At 44.8% G+C, this 21,881-nt stretch overlaps 2 protein-coding genes across 2 annotated transcripts in view; both read left to right on the top strand.

Annotated features, from left to right (window-relative positions):
- The window catches only part of LOC120917422 (receptor-type tyrosine-protein phosphatase eta-like), a 56,453-nt gene extending 37,139 nt beyond the window's left edge, over window positions 1–19,314 (top strand). Inside the window, exon 9 of the mRNA XM_040328700.1 lies at window positions 19,031–19,314. Coding sequence (XP_040184634.1) covers window positions 19,031–19,314 — 284 coding nt within the window. The remainder of the gene's footprint in view (window positions 1–19,030) is intronic.
- Window positions 3,798–8,129, top strand: LOC120917028 (receptor-type tyrosine-protein phosphatase eta-like). The gene is made up of 2 exons (XM_040328017.1): window positions 3,798–4,034; window positions 7,819–8,129. Exons 1-2 carry the CDS (start codon window positions 3,836–3,838, stop codon window positions 8,103–8,105), a joined length of 486 nt encoding a protein of 161 aa, XP_040183951.1. The 5' UTR covers window positions 3,798–3,835; the 3' UTR covers window positions 8,106–8,129.
- Window positions 19,315–21,881: the final 2,567 nt, after the last annotated feature.

Raw genomic sequence — 21,881 nt, 5'->3', positions numbered from 1 at the left:
CCAGGGGATGTTCCTCCTCCAGATGCCCCACCCCCCCCCACCCGAGGCTCCCCCCAGGCAACTGAGGAGCCGGAGCCGTGGCGCCATGCATGGTCCACGACAGGGCAAACGAGTGCCTCTTTTTTTTTGGTGCTCAGGTTATGAGCTTTTTTCTTTTGGAGTGTCGTGCACAGAGGGATGTGCCCGCCTCCAGTAAGGGCATGCAATGTCAGCCAATGGCATGAACCCTTTTTGTTTTTTTGTAGTGTATGCACATGGTCAGTAGTGCAGGCTACAGTGTGACTGGTGTGTGAATGTGGGTGACATGCCTGCCAGCAAGGTGTGTCACCCTGGATCGTCAGGGAGAGGTTATCCCCACGACCGTGTGAATGTGGTATGAATGGACAGTAACACCATTGGGGTCTTGGCGTGGCGTTGCTGCTCCCAAGTCCTGCATGGTGGACTTGAGCTAATCTAATGTGAGGTGGATGTGGTGTGTGTGAGCATAGGACCCCAGATGGCAAGCCCCCTTTTTTTTATTTTTTTGAAAAAAAAATTGGATTTTTTTTTTCTTTTTTTAGTTCCTTTTTTTCTATATATTTTTCTTTATTTTCTCTTTCTCAATTCGCGGCAGCACACCCCAGGCCCATGCCTGAAGCTGTGTAAGGGGCCCCATAATTCCTGCCTGGCATGTTGGCATACAGATGTGTTGTCCTGCAAGTGTGCTTGCTCAGCTCGTCCGTACTGGTGCTGCTGCAGCTGCTCTCCAGCTGACCTGTGCACGTCTGGTGCTGAGTTACACCTGCTTTATGTGGAATAACTTTACGCCGGACGTTTAACTTACGCGCACCGCGCGTAACCTGCGCCGGGCGCACGTACGTTTGTGAATCGCCGTATGTCCCTCATTTGCATATTTGAATAGGAAATCAATAGGAGCACCAGATGCGTCCAGCGTAAATATGCGCCCATGATACGCTGGTGTAGGAAAGTTACGTCGGTCGGATTAAGCCTATTTTCAGGCGTATCTAGTTCTGTGGGCATGGCGCATAGATACGATGGCGCACATTTACACTTACATCTCAAGATACGTCGGCGTAAGTTCTACGTGAATCCGGGCCGCAATATTTTCTGAAAGCAGAGAACCTTGAGAATAAAATAGTGATATTTCACAATTTTTCTGTAACACAACATTAGCTAAATAGTTTATCAAGTGCACATTGGCAGTAAAAAATACACTATACTTAATTTTACAGCAGACAAACACAATACAACCATTATTTTTTGTAAAAAATAACATATAAGGTTGCTGGAATCCTTTTTAAAATACAGCACACAGACAACTGCAAAGCAGAGACTCTATATATAGCACACTGCTATATACACTATATTTCCAAAAGTATTGGGACGCTGGCCTTTACACGCACATGAACTTTAATGGCATGCCAGTCTTAGTCCGTAGGGTTCAATATTGAGTTGGCCCCGCCCTTTGTAGCTATAACAGCTTCACCTCTTCTGGGAAGGCTGTCCACAAGTGTAGCACTACCCCCGCAGGAGCTGCTGGTTTAGATTTTGGATGGCACGTTGTGGGTGGCCCGTAGTACAGTGGAAGGATGAGAAGCTCTACTGATGATCTTGTATTAGGCCCACTTCACCACCGTTGTAGAACCCATGTACCCTTAATAAAATCTGTATGTATACCCTGTTTACTGTTTTTAAGGAGTTGAATTTTTTTCCCTTGTTAGTTCCCAGACAAGTTGTGGGCACCACAGCAAACAGTAACACGTCAGTGAATTCTCTGGCGGTGAACTGGACGGCACCACAAGGAAAAGTGTCTAATTATAACGTCACCATAACAGGAGATGTCAATAAATTAATACAGACTAACCTGACACAAGTAAATGTTACTGGATTATCACCGGGAAGAGTCTACAATGTAACAATAGTGACAGTCAGCAGTTCCTGCAGCCAGGCGGCCCCTTCGCTGTCACAGGCTACATGTGAGTATGATCAATGTCATGTGACTTCAATGTTTTGTCAAAGTTTACAAAAAATTTACAAATGTACACCATTTCACTAACTAGTACGAAAATGTTTCTTATTCATTTGCTGACCGGCTCAATCCGATATACGTCGGCAGAATGTCTCTCCTGCGCAAACTAACGTACCTTTACGTCAGTCCACAAAAGCACGATATTGGGGGCGGCCGCCGACTGCGTGCCACGGGAGCATGACCGCGGCTTCCGTGGACGAGAGGCAAAACGGGGAACTGCCTATGTAAACAAGGCATTTTCCTCTTCTGCCTACAAATAACATGACAAAGATCTCCTGTTTCCCTGTCATCGGTGTCTTCGAGATAACACTCGCAAACCGAGTCAGGATTTTTTTTTTAAAATGCTCGTATTGCGAAACACTCGTTAACCGCATTACTCGTTTTTCAGCTGTAAAAACGCTCCAAAAAATGCAGATAAACACTCAAAAACGCAGCGTTTTTTTTACCATTTTTGATCCCATTGATGTAAAAAAAAAAAAAAAACACTTAAAGATGCTTACGCTAAAAAATGCCGAAAAACGCTAACGCTGAACGGTCTTAATTAACAAAGCACCCCTTTTGTTAAACAAAAAGTTTAGGGTATTTTTTTTTTTTTTGCAAAATCATACATACCTAGCTGCATCTGTCCACCGCCAGCTCTAAGGCTGATAACCGATCGATCAAACACCTCCGATCACCAGGGCCGTCTTAATAGCATCATGGGCCCCTGGGCAAAGTAATGCTCTGGGGCCCCTACAATGATGACAGTGCAGGTAAACAGACATCAAGTAGGTAGGAAGCAGACGGCCTCCTCTGTGTATCCATCACTCTCAGTGCCATCATGGGGCCCCCACTTTCGGGGCAGCGTGGGCTCAAGGACCAGCTGCTTTGGGGAGAAAAACAGGGGCCCCTTTGCAGCTGAGGCTGAGCCAGGTGCTGGTCCAGGGATCTGGGTGGACACTGACCATATAGTCGTGATCTTTCCCCAACCTGAACTAACTCTGAGACGTCAGCCAACAGTGGGCTTCAGGGTCACAAGTGTGCAGAATGAACTGCACTTCTGTGATCCACAGGAGTACAGCCATAAGAGCTTTGCCTGTATGTCTCCTTTAACCTCTTTCCAACCAGCTCCTGTATATATATACGGTGGCAGAATGGCTCTGCTGCGCGAATCGGAACGCTGGCCACGTGCAATCGTGTGCACGAGAGCAGGAACAGGGATTTGTGTGTGTAAACAACAAAATACCTGTCCTGTCAGGGGAGGAGAAACAAATCGTGTGTTCTTACTAACTAGGAACAGTGATATGTCTCCTGCCCCAGTCAGTCCAATTCCCTCACAGTTAGAACACACCTAGGGAACAAGCAGTTTGAGAGCCTCCTAGTGTTAGCCCCTTCCCTGCCAGTGATATTTACACAGTAATTAATCAGTGGCTATTTTTTAGCTCTAAGCGCTGTATAAGTGTAAATGGTCCCAAAAAACCCAACCGCGCAATTGTCAGTTAAAGTGACTCAGTGCCGTATAGCAAAAATGGCCTGGTCAGGAAGGGGAAAAATTCTTCTGGGGCTGAAGTGGTTAATTATGAGCAGCATCTGCTCCATTTTTTTATGTTTAGAAGAGTGGTGCAACCATTATACTTGCACCCTTCTTTGCAATTACCCCCATTATATGTATTCCTTTTAAAGCAGATAAATCTTCTTCCACTGCATACATTTTTTTTTTGCCTAACATTGTTATATTTCCAAACAGATCCCACCCCACCGGGCATCATAACTTTTCCTATGATAGGATCTAAGAATGTCACCTTATCCTGGGGAGATCCAGTAAATATGACCGGAGTGGTGAAGTCATATAATATCACTTATTGGAATTCTTCTTCTCCTTCAATCATTGCTGGACCTGTGAGAAGCAACACAGCAAATGTCACCCTTCAAAACCTGACATCGGGGACTAATTACACCGTCTCTGTGGTGACAATCATACCCTGGGGGTATCAGAGCACGGCTGTGATTGGATCGGTCTGTACAAGTACGTTTTTGCTCCTCTAAAAAGCTTTATTTATAAAGTGTTATGCCGCGTACATACGATAATTTTTCAGGTTCTAAAAAATTATGTTTTTAAGGGTCTAGAAAAAACTAAGTTTTTTTCAACCCGATCATTAAAACGGCCTTGCCTACACACGATCGTGAAAAAAAAAATGCTCTAGCAAAGTGCGGTGATGTACAACACGTACGACGGCACTATAAAGGGGAAGTTCCATTCGGATGGCGCCACCCTTTTGGCTGCTTTAGCTGATTTTGTGTTAGTAAAAGACGATTCGCGCTTTTCTGTCTGTTATAGCGTGATGAATGTGCTTACTCCATTACGAACGCTAGTTTTACCAGAACAAGCGCTCCCTTCTCATAACTTGCTTCTGAGCATGCGCCCACACACGACCATTTCTTACAACCTTAAAAACAACAACCTTAAAAACGTTGTGAAAAAATAGAGCATGTTCGATTTTTTTTTTTGCCCATTTTTTAGATCGTGAAAAATGCTCTGAAGCCCACACAGGATCGTTTTTAATGACATAAAAAAAAAAAGTAATTTTTTAGAACCCGGAAAACGGTCGTGTGTACGCGGCATTACTGGTCAGTTTTCCTGCATGAGTTTGAAAATTAAAGAGGACCTGTCAGTATTTAAAAAAAGTATTTTTTGAGTGCCCAGATTCTCAAACCCCTCTCATACACTATACAAAAATTACCAAATAAAGATATCTCTCTCCATACTGCGAAAACTCCACTTGGATGCTTTACAAAATTAAAAAAACTTGCAAACCAAACTCACAGGAAAATAAAAAAAAACAAAAAAAAAACCACAGAGAAGAAAAAAGAAAAAGGAAAATTAAGAATAGGAAGTCGAAGGGAAGGAATGTACCCTGAGAAAGAAGGAAAATCTCGGGTAAAGGGGGGGAATGAAGCAGGGGAGGACAATCCTGGAGACCACACTGTGCTGGCGATCTCAGAGAGAGGAACATAGAGAAATGATTCCACAATCACACCAAGGTCTGGATCCCAGAGCCCAGACCTCCACAGGGAGACATTACAGGCAAAACCTTGTTTCTTCTTTACACGAGGCCCGGGTACCACCCATATTAGGCTTTTGATATCGGCCCGAGGTATGAATCCGGTTATAGCTCTTAGGCCTCCGCAGAAAACCATCAAAAGAGCTTTTTCTTCTTAGCACATGTTCAACGTGACCAACCACCTTAGGCACTGGCGAAAAACCTGAGGTACTCTCCATTTTGGAGGGTTTACCGTATATACTCGAGTATAAGCCGAGTTTTTCAGCACATGTTTTTGTGCTGAAAATGCAATCCTCGGCTTATACTCGAGTCACCTTTTTGTGCCTGATCTCCTGGAATTTGGGGAACCGGTACCGTCCAGCCATATGTCCCCAAGCACGTATGTAGCCGTATGTGCAAAGTTTGTTGTCCGGGAAAACTAAAGCCGGGGAGCACTGATTTTTCAAAGCCTGGCTCCCCCTCCATAGACTCCCATATTAAACAGTAATTTCTCCAGTAAATTTTGTGACCCGCTACCGGCTGGTCATAGGTCCCCTGGACCCGGAACTTGGCACACATGTAGCCCTATTTATCCTCTACAAGTTGTTGTCTGGGGACCTACGGCTGGGGAGCACGATTGTTCAAAACCGGGCACCTCTTCCATAGACTCCCATATTAAATGTCAGCCTAGGCATGGGCACAGTGAGGCATGGGCACAGTGAGGCATGGGCACAGTGAGGCATGGGCACAGTGAGGCATGGGCACCGTGAGGCATGGGCACAGTGAGGCATGGACACAGTGAGGCATGGGCACAGTGAGGCATGGACACAGTGAGGCATGCACATGGACACAGTGAGGCATGCAGAGGGACACCCAAGGCTTGTACTCAAGTCAATACGTTTTCCCATTTTTTTGTGGTAAAATTAGGTGCCTCGGCTTACATTTGGGTCGGCTTATACTCGAGTATATACGGGAGGAACTCAATTCTAATTGGGTTTACCAGCAGTGTTCAATCACCTGTGGTGTCTACATAACCCATTAAGTAATTAGGGCTCTGTGTCCCTTGATGAATGAGCAAGAAAACATGTTTTTCCGTGGCTGGGGAGCCACGTTTGGGGCCTACAGCCAGCCAAAGAAGTGATTGGTTGTATGCTCCTGTACTCATCTAAACGATGATTCTCCTCATCAGCTATTACTCGTCATACAAAACTGGGGGTGTCAGGAAATGATGTCATACAGGTATAAATGGGTAAATGCCAATGCAAATAAATATGAGTTTTCACGAGTACAGGGGGAGCACATCCATTCATTTCTATGTAAAAGAAAAAGATGAGAATGGTGCGCTTATTCAATAATGTGCCATAAAGTAATATACTCAAAGAATGGATAGGATGAGTATCCAAACATACAAATAAATAAATGTGAATAAAAGTCCAACTGATGATCAATGGTAGGAGTCAGTACATATAAAGGTAAAAATCTCATAGGGATAACTTGATAGAAGAAAAAACAGATAAAACATCAGTCCAAACATCGACTGTTAAATTTATAAATTGGCCGCTCACCTCCAACAATGACCCAAACAAGGATCATCAGATAGTCAGATAAGGAATCCTGCTGATGGATCTGTAAAGACATCCAGGTCCCGAAAAACTACGTCCAAAACTTGACATCAAAACATCTTGGGTAATTCCACATATAGAGGAAACGGCTCGCTCCAAGGACTGACACTTCTTGTATAAATGGCGCTCAAAGGAAAGAAAGAACAGCCATAGTGCAATATTGCCAAATGAAAAGTAAATGTATTTAGTAAAAGAAACTGCTTCCATCACGTAAGGGTAAAAACCGCAGTAAAAAGCAATGGGAGTACAGTGGAACCTCGGATTACGAGAATAATTCGTTCCAGGAGAATGTTCGTAATCCAAAGTATTTGCATATCAAAGCGAGTTCCCCCATAGAAGTCAATGGAAAGAAAATAATTTGTTCCGCATTGACTTCAATGGCATGCAATACCGCATGTGTCCAGAGGTAGGGGGCCCCCGGAGAGCCTTGGAAACAATCGGAACGGCCAGAGGACAGCTCGGCTGAACTCGGAAAACATTGGAAAGGCTTGGGAACGGAGTATTTCCAAGGTTTTCCGAACGGCTCCAATTGGCGCCCCCCACCTCAGGCCAATCGCGGCACTACACACCGCTGTGGCGTGAATCCTGCTTGTTTTGCGAGACAACACTCGCAAACCAAGTTAGGATTTTTTTAAATACAGCGCTCATATTGCGAAACGCTTGTTAACCGCGTTACCCGCAATTTGAGGTTCCGCTGTAGAGACACACTCGCCTCCTCGCTACACTTCCGTAAAACACCACCGGAACTGAAGTCACAAGGCTCCACCTCCAGGGGTGGAGCCTTGTGATGTCATTTCTGGTGGTGTTTTAGGTGTTCTTGCATTAGGCAGTGCACCCCAAATGTATTAAAACATGGATGGTGTTAGTAGTTTTCTATTTTTATTATTTTTTAATTTTTTACAATTTTTTGTTTAGGAGCCCTGTTGGGGGGCTTTGGTGAAATATCAGCAGGGGGAATCTGCGCCACACAGGGTGATTAGGGAGTGCCTAGGCACACCCGGCACACCCCCTGTGCACTCCTATATATAGAACTCTTATCTTTAGCCATGTTTTTCTGTTGATCATTACTTATAACATTGTAACTTCAATATGACACTTTGAATGTAACAATTGGTTATTAATATGACTTTTTTTCCTTTATCCACAGAACCGTTATCTGTGAAATCACCGCAGATTGGAGCCAAAACTACCAATTCTATGTCCCTGACCTGGACACAACCAGACGAGTATCAGAGCTCATACACCTACAGAGTGCAGACCAATGCAACCTCACCATCTACACTGATAAATAATACAACAGTGAGCAGTGCATCGGCTACAATAGGAAATCTGACAGCGGGAGAGACGTATACATTCCTGGTATATACAATATCTGTCTGCAACATACAATCAGACCCCACATCTATAACTGACTGCACCCGTAAGTACTACTGAACAGGAACAATAACTCATAAAATCTGAGCTCAGCCATTGCTAACACTCTGGCAAGAAGATCCCCTTATTCTTAACAGCCAATCCAATTCTCTCCTTCATTCTCATAAACTGGAAATGAAGAATCTGATTTGTTGCCGCCAGTAACAAGAACAGTCCTTGTGTCAGACATATTGATTAACACTTTTCTTGCCAGAGCAGATTTTTTTTTCTTTTTCGGCCTAAAGATTATTTTCTGAAAGCAGAGAACCTTGAGAATAAAATGGTGGTATTTCACAATTTTTCTGTAACACAATCATAGCTAAATAGTTTATCAAGTGCACATTTGCAGTAAAAAATACACTATACTTAATTTTACAGCAGACAGACACAATACAAACACAATGCAACCATTATTTTTTTGTAAAATATAACATATACGGTTGCTGGAATCCTTTACAAAATACAGCACACAGACAACTGCAAAGCAGAGACTCTATATATATAGCACACTGCTATATGCACTATATTGACAAAAGTATTGGGACACCTGCCTTTACACGCACATGAACTTTAATGGCATCCCAGTCTTAGTCTGTAGCGTTCAATATTGAGTTGGCCCCGACCTTTGTAGCTAGAACAGCTTCAACTCTTCTGGGAAGGCCGTCCAGATTCAGCCCACATGCCTTGTGTTTGACACATGTGGTCAGGGCCGTCATTAGGAATAATGGGGCCCCTTACACAGTTTCAGGCATAGGCCCCTGGAGCAGAGAGAACCGGGGGGGGGGGGGTTGCCGCCTCAAATTGAGAAGCGGGGAGCGGGGGGCTGCCACGAATTGAGAAGCGGGGGGGGTGCCGCCGCTAATTGAAAATTGAGAGGCGGTGGGGGGCGTGAATTGAGAAGCGGGCGGTTTCCACGATTTGGGGGGGTTGCTCTGGGGACCCCTGGGCCCCTTACAAAAAAGAAATAAAAAAATATGTAAATTAAAAAAAGGGGGGGTAGCCATCCGGGGCCCTGGGGACCTCTGGGCCCTTTAATAAAAAGAAAAAAATATATATATAAAAAACAATTACAATTTTTTTTATATAAAAAAAAAAAAGGGTTGGTTGCCATCCGGGCCCCGGAGGAGCCCTGGGCCCCTGGGGAACTCCGGGCCCCTTAATAAAAACAAACAAAAAAGACAAACAAAAAAATATATATATCATATATAAAATATAAAAAATTATAAAAGAAAAAAAAAGGGGGGGGGGGTTGCTTTCCTGATAGCCGCCCTGCATGTGGTTTAGGTAGTACAGCAAAAGGATGAGAAGCTCTATTGAGGATCTTGTTTCAGGCCCACTCCACCCCCGTTGTAGAACCCATGTACCCTTAAAAAAATCTGTATGTATACCCTGTTTACCATTTTTAAGGAGTTACATTTTTTTTCCCTTGTCAGTTTCCGGACAAGCTTCTGGCGCCACAGTGAACAGTTACACGTCGGTGAATTCTCTGGTGGTGAGCTGGACGCCACCAGCAGGAAGAGTGTCTAATTATAACGTCTAGTGTTGCTCACGAATATTCGCATTGCGAATATTCGACTCGAATATAGCATATTCGAGAAATCGCGCTATATTTCGAATTTCGCGGTGAATATTCGCAATTCCGAATATTCGCATTTTTTCAATTTGATTTTTAAAACAGATCACATCCTATCGACGTCTAAAAGCATTGCTGGTATGATTAGAGACCCTGGGCCGAGTAGCTAAGCTGAGGCGATCCTATTATGTTGCCAAATTGAAAAAAAAAAAATTGCGATTTTTCGCTATTGCGAATGCGAAAATGATTGCGAATTTTCGATAACTGTGGTAGGAGAACTCTGATTGTCTCTGATGCAAAAGGGGGGGGCTTTGTGTATGTGTATGTGTATGTTATGAATATTTGTATGTTTGATATTATTATTTTTTGTAAGAAGGAAAAAATTGCGCATACCTTAAAAAAGGGGAGAATACAGCAGCAACTCAAAAATGTTATACAACATAAATTAATACAAGACAGAAAATGGAGTCGCTCTACAAGAATAAAAAATATGTCTAGTGACAAGACATGTGGGCAAATTATAAAATAAGCAAGCGCAAATAACTTGTGAAATACACAGTGAAACAAATATATAAAGAAATATAGTCCCAATAATAGAAAAATAATCTTTCATAAAAATGTCTTTGATATGTGAAGTGAAAAAAAGTCCAAAGCATGCAGCATGAACGTGTTCAATCTTCAAGGTGTTTGATTGACAAACGGCTGTGACAGATGGATAGAGTAAAGAATCACCACCAATGCAAAACACTTTTTATTTTCTATTGTAAAATATCAAGAATATTCTGAGCCAATCAGAGTGCTCCTTCCGCATTTGCCGAATATTCGCAATTATTTTGTATTGTAAAATATCAAGAATATTCTGAGCCAATCAGAGTGCTCCTTCTGCATTTGCCGAATATTCGCAATTATTTTGTATTGTAAAATATCAAGAATATTCTGAGCCAATCAGAGTGCTCCTTCTGCATTTGCCGAATATTCGCAATTATTTTGTATTGTAAAATATCAAGAATATTCTGAGCCAATCAGAGTGCTCCTTCCGCATTTGCCGAATATTCGCAATTATTTTGTATTGTAAAATATCACGAATATTCTGAGCCAATCAGAGTGCTCCTACAGCATTTCTCGAAATTGCGCAATAAATATCGCATTCGCATGTTGCGATATTTCGATAAAATATCACGAATATTCTGAGCCAATCAGAGCGCTCCTCCAGCATTTCTCGAAATTGCGCAATAAATATCGCATTCGCATGTTGCGATATTTCGATAAAATATCACGAATATTCTGAGCCAATCAGAGTGCTCCTACCGCAGTTATCAAAAAATCGCAATTATTTTCGCATTCGCAATAGCGAAAAATCGCAATCATTTACTTTCGATAAAATATCACGAATATTCGAATTTAGCGAATATATCTCGAATATTCGAATATATATTCGAGATATATCGCGAAATCGAATATGGCATATTCTGCTCAACACTAATAACGTCACCATAACAGGAGATGTCAATAAGTTAATACAGACTAACCTGACACAAGTAAATGTTACTGGATTATCACCAGGAAGAGTCTACAATGTAACAATAGTGACAGTCAGCAGTTCCTGCAGCCAGGCTGCCCCTTCACTGTCACAGGCTACATGTGAGTATGATCAATGACATGTGACTTCAATGTTTTGTCAAAGTTTACAAAAAATTAGCAAATGTACACCATTTCACTAACTAGTACAATATTTTTTCATATTTACTTGCCGACCGGCTCAAGCCGATATACGTCGGCAGAATGTCTCTCCTGCGCAAACTGACATACCTGTACCTCAGTCCACAAAAGTAGGATATCGGGGGGCACGCGCCGAGCGCGTGCCACGGGAGCCTACCCGCGGCTTCCGTGGACTCAATGTCGTGGCGAGGAGACATATCTAAATAAGGCATTTTCCTCTTCTGCCTAGTAACATGACAGAGATCTCCTGTTCCCTGTCATCGGGGTCATCGAGACAACACTCGCAAACCGAGTCAGGATTTATAAAAAAAAAAAATTGCTCGTATTGCGAAACACTCTTTAACCGCATTACTCGCAATCCGACATTCCACTATATGGTTATCAACTGTTTTTGGCAGGAGTGTTTTTTGGCTGTAAAAAAACCCCCGAAAACTAGTGGGTTCTGAGAGGAGTTTTTCAGCTGTATTAAAAATCTCTAATGCCGCCTACACGCGATCGGAAATTCCGACAAGAAAACCATGTTGGCTCAAACTTGTGTCGGGAATTTCCAACCATCAAGAACGCGGTGACATTCAAGACGTGCGACGAGCCAGGTTTAATGAAGTTCAATAGGCAGTTTGGCTCTTCTACTTGATTCTGAGCATGCGTGTTTTTTTGCGCGTCGGAATTGAATACAGACGATCGGAATTTCCGATAGGAACTTTTTCCGTAGGAAAAATAGAGAACCTGCTTTCAGTCTTTTGTTGACAGAAATTTCCGACTGCAAAAGTCCTATGGAGCCTACACACGGTCGGAATTTCCGACCAAAAGATCGTGTGTACGGGCTATTACTCCAAAAAGCGCAGATAAACACTAAAAACACAGCTCACCAGCGTTTTTTACCATTTTTGATGCCATTGATTTAAAAAAAAAAGAAAAAAAAAACGCTTAAAGATGCTTACACTAATAAATGCTGAAAAACGCTATTGCAAAATCCACAATCAATATACGCTTGTTGCGATTTTTATTTTTTTACCAAAAATATGTAGAAGAATACATAATGGCCTAAACTGAAGTTTTTTTCCATTTGTACTACGCCGACGTAACATAGTGAGGCAAGGCCAGTATTCACAAAGCACTTGCTCCCTAAGTTACATCGGCCTAGCGCAAATGGCCCGGCGTAACCCCGCTTAATTCAAATTAGGCAGGTAGTGGGCGTGCTACATGTAAAGTAACCGTGACCCCATGTAAATGAGGGCCGTTGGTACGGCGCATGCTCATAATCACGTCGCAAATACTCAATGCTTTCGACGTGAACGTAACCTACGCCCAGCCCCATTCACGTACGCTTATGCAAACAACGTAAAATACGACGGCTGTTCCGTTGTCCATACCTTGCATGGGCTGCGCCATCTTTTTGGTGGTTTATCTTTACGCCGGCGTATGTCTTACATAAACGGCATAGCTTACTGCGACAGGCGTACCTACGTTCGTGAATCGGCGTATCTTGCTCATTTACATATTCGACGCCTAAATCCACGTACACGCCCCTAGCGGCCAGCGTAAATATGCACATAAGATACGACGGCGTAGGAGACTTACGTCGGTCGTATCTTAGCAATAGTGAGGCGTATCTCATTTTAAGAATGCGCGCAAAGATACAACGCCGCTCATTCGGACTTACGACGGCGTATCTACTGATACGCCGTCGTAAGTCTCTCTGAATCTGGCTAATTGTGTTTTTGTTTCAAAATTGCCGCTATTCTTTTGTGTATAACGCAAAAAATAAAAACCGCACAGCTGATCAAATACCACCAAGAGAAAGCTCTATTTGTGGAAAAAAGGACGTAAATTTTGTTTGGGTACAACGTCGCACGACCGCGCAATTTTCAGTTAAAGTGACTCAGTGCCGTATAGCAAAAATGGCCTGGTCAGGAAGGGGGTAAATTCTTCCTGGGCTGAAGTGGTTAATTACGAGCAGCATCTGCTCCATTTTTTTATGTTTAGAAGAGTGGTGCAACCATTATACTTGCACCCTTCTTTGCAATTACCCCCATTCCTTTTAAAGCAGATGAATCTTCTTCCACTGCATAATTATTATTTTTTGCCTAACATTCTTATATTTCCAAACAGATCCCACCCCACCGGGCATCATAACCTTTCCTATGATAGGAACTAAGAATGTCACCTTATCTTGGGGAGATCCAGTAAATATGACCGGAGTGGTGAAGTCATATAATATCACTTATTGGAATTCTTCTTCTCCTTCAATCATTGCTGGAAATGTGAGAAGCAACACAACAAATGTCACCCTTCAAAACCTGACATCGGGGACTAATTACACCATCTCTGTGGTGACAGTCGGACCCTGGGGGTATCAGAGCACGCCTGTGATTGGATCGGTCTGTACAAGTACGTTTTTGCTCCTCTTAAAAGCTATGGCCCGGATTCAGATACAATGGAGTATCTATCGGCGGGCGTAACTCACATACGCCGCCGCCGTAAATTAGGGCGCAAGTTCCGTATTCAGAAAGAACTTGCGCCCTAAGTTACGGCGGCGTAACGTATGTGGTCCGGCGTAAGCCTGCCTAATTCAATGTGGGCGTGTTTTATTTAAATTACATGTGACCCCGCGTATTTAACGTTTGCGCCGTTTGTGAAAGAATCCCAGTGCGCATGCTCGAAATTACGCCGCAAATCATCATTGCTTTAGAGGTGAACGTAACTTACGTACAGCCCTATTCGCGAACGAATAAATTTGACGCGGGGACGACGTCCATACTTAACATAGGATACCCCTCATATAGCAGGGGTAACTTTACGCCGGAAAAAGCCGAACGTAAACGACGTAAAAAAAATGCGCCGGGCGGACGTACGTTTCTGAATCGGCGTATCTACCTAATTAGCATATTCCTTCCTGATCCCCCCGAGTGGCAATCGGATTTACCCTGGATCAACTTTACCTACAAATCTTAGTACTCAGTTATTTTATGTACATTTAGGAAAGTATCCAGGCCTTTCTTAAAGCAATCTACTGATCTGGCCAGAACCACCTCTAGAGGGAGTCTGTTCCACATTTTCACAGCTCTTACTGTGAAGAAACCATTCCGTATTTGGCGATGAAATCTCTTTTCCTCTAGACGTAAAGAGCACCCCCTTGTCCTCAGTGTTGACCGTAAAGTGAATAACTCAACACCAAGTTCACTGTATGGACCTCTTATATATTTGTACATGTTGATCATATCCCCCCTTATTCTCCTCTTCTCAAGAGTGAATAAATTTAGTTCCTCTAATCTTTCCTCATAGCTGAGCTCCTCCATGCCTCTTATCAGTTTGGTTGCCCTTCTCTGCACTTTCTCCAGTCCCCCGATATCCTTTTTGAGAACTGGAGCCCAAAACTGAACTGCATATTCCAGATGAGGTCTTACTAATGATTTGTACAGGGGGGGGCACAATTATATCTCTGTAGTCCATACCTCTCTTAATACAAGAAAGGACTTTGCCCGCTTTGGAAACCGCAGCTTGGCATTGCATGTTATTATTGAGCTTATGATCTACCAAGACCCCCAGATCCTTCTCCACTACGGATCCCCCCAGTTGTACTCCCCCTAGTATGTATGATGCATATTCTTAGCCCCCAAGTGCATAACTTTACATTTATCAACATTAAACCTCATCTGCCACTTAGGCCCCATACTCACGACCAAACATGTCTGCTGAAACTGGCCCGCAGGCCAGTTTCAGCAGACATGTTTGGTCGTGTGTGGGCGCGAGCGGGCCGAATTCCAGCAAACATTTGCCCGCCGGGCCTTTTCCCAGCAGACAAATATTCCTGGACTTGTTTTAAAACAGCCCGCTGGAATTCTGCCCGCTCGGACATGTACGGTCGTCAGTACAGACCTACCGTACATGTCCAGGCGCCCGCCGTCCCTCGCATGCGTCGAATGACTTCGACGCATGCGTGGAAGCATTTTAAAGGCGGGCCGCCCACGTCGCCGCGTCATTGTCGCGGCGACACCGCGTCATCGACGCGGCGACACCGTGGACACGCCCCGCGTATTGTTTACGCGCGGACTTCTGTACGATGGTGTGTACAACCATCGTACAGAAGCCCTCTGGCAGACATGTATGGTGAAAACGGTCCGACGGACCGCTTTCACCATACATGTTTGGTCGTGAGTACCCGGCCTTAGTCGCCCAATTAGACAGAGCATTGAGGTCGGCTTGTAAATTGGAGACATCCTGTAAGGACGTTATTCCACTGCATAGCTTGGTGTCATCTGCAAAGACAGAAATGTTACTTTTGATCTCAGACCCAATATCATTTATAAATATATTGAAAAGTAAGGGTCCCAGCACTGAACCTTGGGGTACACCACTGATAACCTTGGACCATTCAGAGTAAGAATCATTAACCACGACTCTCTGAATTCTGTCTTTCAGCCAGTTTTCTATCCATTTACAAACTGATATATCCAATCCTGTAGACCTTACCTTACACATGAGCCGTGTGTGCGGAACTGTATCCAACGCTTTTGCAAAATCCAAGTATATCACGTCCACCGCCACGCCTCTGTCCAAGCATACCACGTCCACCGCCACCCCTCTGTCCAAGCATACCACGTCCACCGCCACGCCTCTGTCCAAGCATACCACGTCCACCGCCACCCCTCTGTCCAAGTATACCACGTCCACCGCCACCCCTTTGTCCAAGCATACCACGTCTACTGCCACCCCTCTGTCCAAGCATACCACGTCCACCGCCACCCCTCTGTCCAAGTATACCACGTCCACCGCCACCCCTCTGTCCAAGTATACCACGTCCACCGCCACCCCTCTGTCCAAGTATACCACGTCCACCGCCACCCCTCTGTCCAAGTATACCACGTCCACCGCCACCCCTCTGTCCAAGCATACCATGTCCACCGCCACCCCTCTGTCCAAGCATACCACATCCACCGCCACCCCTCTGTCCAAGCATACCATGTCCACCGCCACCCCTCTGTCCAAGCATACCACATCCACCGCCACCCCTCTGTCCAAGCATACCATGTCCACCGCCACCCCTCTGTCCAAGCATACCACGTCCACCGCCACCCCTCTGTCCAAGCATACCACGTCCACCGCCACCCCTCTGTCCAAGCATACCACGTCCACCGCCACCCCTCTGTCCAAGCATACCACGTCCACTGCCACCCCTCTGTCCAAGCATACCACGTCCACCGCCACCCCTCTGTCCAAGCATACCACGTCCACCGCCACCCCTCTGTCCAAGCATACCACGTCCACCGCCACCCCTCTGTCCAAGTATACCACGTCCACCGCCACCCCTCTGTCCAAGCATACCACGTCCACCGCCACCCCTCTGTCCAAGCATACCACGTCCACCGCCACCCCTCTGTCCAAGTATACCACGTCCACCGCCACCCCTCTGTCCAAGCATACCACGTCCACCGCCACCCCTCTGTCCAAGTATACCACGTCCACCGCCACCCCTCTGTCCAGGCATAAATAGATACCTAACATGTCACACTTTAAAATTACACATACTTGTGGAATGGCGCCAAACTTCAGTACTTATAAATCTCCATAGGTGACGCTTTAATTTTTTACAGAGTTACAGAGGGGGGTCTAGTGCTAGAATTATTGTTCTCGCTCTCACGATCGCGGTGTATGTCGCCTGTGTGTTTCTGGCTCTGATACTAGCCAGTGCCTCACCAGCCACTCACCTCACTGCATGACCCTGACTTCCTTATGTATATATCTTACCGCTATTAATAATGATATAGAACTCTTCTCTTTAGCCGTGTTTTTCTGTTGATCATGACTTATAACATTGTAACTTCAATATCACACTTTGAATGTAATGATTGATTATTAATATGACTTTTTTTCCTTTATCCACAGAACCGATATCTGTGAAATCACCGCAGATTGGAGCCAAAACTACCAATTCTATATCCCTGATCTGGACACAACCAGACGAGTATCAGAGCTCATACACCTACAGGGTGCAGACCAATGCAACCTCATCATCTGCACTGATAAATAATACAATAGTTCCCAATGCATCGGCTACAATAGGAAATCTGACAGCGGGAGAGACGTATACATTCACTGTATATACAATATCTGCCTGTAACATACAATCAGACCCCACTTCTATAACTGATTGCACCCGTAAGTACAACTCTTCTGGGAAGGCTGTGCACAAGGTTTAGGAGTGTGTCTATGGGAATGCTTGACCATTCTTCCAGGAGCCCATTTGTGAGGTCAGGCACTGATGTTGGAAAAGAAAGCTTGGATCGCAGTCTCCACTCTAATTCATCCCAAAAGTGTTCTATCAGGTTGAAGTCAGGACTCTGTGCAGGCCAGTCAAGTTCCTCCACCCCAAACTCACTCATCTATGTCTATGGAGCTTGCTTTGTACACTGGTCCAAATCATTTGGTGGAGGGGGGATTATGGTGTGGGGTTGTTTTTCAGGGGTCATTTTGCGGTGTTCTTTTGGTCATTGTCAGGTTAGAAGGTAAACCTTCTTCCCAATGCAGTGGCGACTGGTGGGTTTGTCTTTTGGGGGGCGGCAAACAACCACCCACCCTGGGCAGCCGGTAGGGAGGCACTAGCACCCCAATCCCCCAGCACGGACTGCACTTACCCGATATAGGTGGCGGGCTGTGGTGTCCTCCAGCACAGTGGCTGTCTCCTCTCTCTTCTGCCTAAGCACCGGGCATCCAATAGGATCGCCTGACACTTTGGCCAATCAAAGTTCGGAGTTCGGGGGTATCAGAGCACGCCTGTGACTGGATCTGTCTATAGAAGTAGGTAGCAAAAACAATATTGTAATTTTTTTTTTTTTTTGGAAAGCCTGTAAATGTTAGATCTATTATTTCTCTCAAATAACTTTTTTATTGAAAAAAGGTAAGATTGCATGCAGCATACAGGAACATATGACACAGCATAAGAAGGGATACGAAGATAAGGCACACATCTGCCTGCATTACAGGTACTCAAGTAGTAAGCAACAGGTTTCTTAGGCAATAGTTAATACAAAGCTGAGGTCGAGAGTGCCATATCATATCAATACATATAAGTGCATTGCAAAACATTAAACATGGAGGGAGTCACAGGGGTGCTCCCAATAGGTAGGAGAGGGAAAGGGGGGAGAGAAAGGGAATAAGGGGAGGGGTAGAGAGGGAAGAAGAGGGAAGGGTCACCGAGTTAGCTCGTTTACCAGATCACGTTGGGTCCTCCCGAAGGCGCCAAGGCCCCCACACTACGTCGTGGGCTTCCAATCTGTCCTGTATCCTGGCAGTCATCCTCTCCATCAGCTCCACATCCTTGATTCTAGCGTGCAAAGCCTCTGGGTCAGGGGGAGAGCGTTGTTTCCAGTGTAGAGCTATGAGGCAGCGGGCAGCTGTGAGGATATGGCGCGTTAGCTTTCTACAGGGCATAGGGGTCCTAAGGGGAGATAGGCCCAAGAGTAAGAATTTGGGGGACATAGGGACCTGTGTTTCTAGGAGGCGGCCCAGCAGTTTTTGCACCTCAGCCCAGTAGGGGACAATCAACGGGCAACTCCAGTAAATGTGAAAGAGGGAGCCCCTGTCCCCTTGACATAGATCTATTATTTCAATGAAAACTAATATTACATTTAATATTATTATCCTTACTTTATAGAACCATGGCCTGTGTCAAATCTGAACTTTGTTAATGTGACGTCAGATACTGTGATATTAAGTTGGAGCAAACCGCTTGAGTATCAGAACACATACCGCTACAGAGTGCTAACAATTGTCACATCATCATCTACACTGATAAGTAATATAACGATGTATAATGAATCCGCCACAGTAAGCAATCTGACATCGGGAGAAACATACACATTCTTTGTATATGTAAGAGCTGCTGATAATGTCACTGAATCTGATCCTGTGAACAGAACTATCTGCTTAGGTGAGTAAAGAATGGCTGTTTAATGATGCCCAGAAACATCATAAAGTTCTCTAAAGGCAATATGTTGTAGAACAAAAAAAAAAAATTGTATCAATTCGTTGTTTACATTGTTGAACTCAATGAAATATAAAGGAAACAAACAGCATGTGGTACCCCCCAAAATCCATACCAGACCAATATCCAAGCATGCAGCCCGGCAGGTCAAAAAAGGGGGGGATAAGCGAACCCCCCCCCAACCATATCAGACCACATTTCCTCAACATGGGAGGATGCTTTGGGGTAGGGGGCCTTGTCCCTATGTTTATGGGGACAACAACCTCTTTCCCACAACCCTGGAAGGTGATTGCAAGGGTCCAGATCAAGGGGGCTTCCAGATCTTGCCCCCCCCCTATATGTAGGGGTACATTGTATCCCTACTCATTCACCAAAAAAATTGTCAAAAATAAATAAAAACCCAGAGACAGTTTCTTAACCGTTATAAAAAACAAACAAAGACAATGTCCCCAAAAGTAAATCCAGTGTCAATCACGATGAGTGGCGCTGCCTGCCGACCCAAAAAATAAATAAATGACCCGTACCTGAAGAAGGCTCCCACCGTCTGACAGCTCTGCCATTCTCCGACAGTTCTTAAATAACGAAAGGGCAGGGCCACCCAAAGATGTAGCCGGGTGATCCCACCCACTTGCAATCATCACCGATCTAGCATGCCCCAAACGATGATGCCACAAATACTCCTCCATGTTGAGGGCATGTGGCCTGGTATAGTTCAGGAGGGGGGAGGGCACTCGCTTGTCCCCCTTCTATCCTGACCTGCTGGACTGCATGCTCCAATAAGGGTTGTGTATGCAATTTGGGGGGATCCCACGCCCTTTATTTCATCTTCTTTTTTTTTTGCTGGCATTCTTTTTTTCTTTTACATTCAGCTGTCAGTGGGAAACCCGCTAACAGCTAATGAGTCATCAGTTGTTAAGGATGCGGCGACCGGCTTCCGCCTGATCCTTAAAGCGGTGGTTCACCCTCCTTGACATCATTCTAGCATTACATTCGGCATCGTAGCGCGAGCTACGGTATGCCGGTCTTAAATTTTTAATCCCCGTACTCACTGTGCTATCGATCATTGAAGTTTCCGACTCCCGCGGGGAATGGGTGTGCCTATGGAGAGGGAGGATGATTGACGGCCGGCTCTGGCACGTCACGCTCCCCGAAGACAGCCGGAGTAGGTCTTGGCTCTTCACGGTGCCTGCGCACAGGCTATGCGCAGGCGCCGTGAATAGCCAAGCCTATTTCGGCTATTTCCGGAGGAGCGTGACGTGCCAGGGCCGGCCGTCAATCACCTTCTCTCACCATAGGAACGCCCATTCCCCGGAATCTTCAATGATCCATAGCACGGTGAGTACGGGGATAAAAAATGTAAGACCGGCATACTGTAGCTCGCGCTACGATGCCGAATGTAATGGTATAATAATTTTTTTTTTTTTTTAATAGGGTGAACCCCCGCTTTAATCACTTCAGGCCTAAAGACAAATTATGTGCAGCTTCATTACAGTATCTGTCACTGGTACCAAAAAGGGGTCAATTGGGGGGTATTCCTACTGTCCTGGCATTTTAGGGCCTCAAGAAATGAGATAGGCCGTCAACACATCAATTTTCAGATATATACCATACAGATTTGGGTTATTTTCACCAAAGAAATGTAGCTGAATACACTTTGGGCCTAAATGTATGAAGAACAATTAAATATTTGCAACATTTTATAACAAATGAAGAAAAAACATGTTTAGTCTTTTTTCATTTATTTAGCAAAAAAAAAAAACCCAGGGGCAGATCCACAAACATCTGCACCAGCGCAGCGTATCTAAGATACGCTACACCTCTGTAATTTACTTTGCTATTCTTTGAATCCTGAAAGAATTTGCGCCGTAAGTTACGGCGCCGTGGTGTATCTCTCGCGGCGTAAGGGCGCGGAATTCAAATGTGGCGAGTAGGGGGCGTGTTTCATTTAAATGAAGCGCGTCCCCACGCCAAACGAACTGCGCATGCCCCGTCTGTCAAAACTCCCAGGGTGCATTGCTCCAAATGACGTCGCAAGGACGTCATTGTTTTCGACGTGAACGTAAATGGCGTCCAGCCCCATTCACGGATGACTTACGCAAACAACGTAAAATTTTCAAAATTATACGCGGGAACGACGGCCATACTTAACTTTGAGTATGCCACCAGATAGCAGCTTTAACTATACGCCGGAAAAAGCCGAACGGAAACGACATAAAAAAATGCGGTGGCCGCTCGTACGTTCGTGGATCGTCGGAAATAGCTAATTTGCATACTCAACGCGGATTACAACGGGAACGCCACCTAGCGGATGCTGAAAAATTGCATCTAAGATCCGAAGACGTACGCCTGTTGGATCTAACCCAGATGCCGTCGTATCTTGTTTTGAGGATTCAAAACAAAGATACAACGTGGGAATTTTGAAATTACGCCGGCGTATCAATAGATACGCCCGCATACTTTCTTTGTGGATCTGCCCCCCAGTGTTGATTACATACCACCAAAAGAAAGCTCTATTTGTGTG

Source organism: Rana temporaria, chromosome 11, assembly GCF_905171775.1.
Source record: "Rana temporaria chromosome 11, aRanTem1.1, whole genome shotgun sequence".
Lineage (NCBI taxonomy): Eukaryota > Metazoa > Chordata > Amphibia > Anura > Ranidae > Rana > Rana temporaria.
This window is presented reverse-complemented; position numbering and strand designations above follow the sequence as displayed.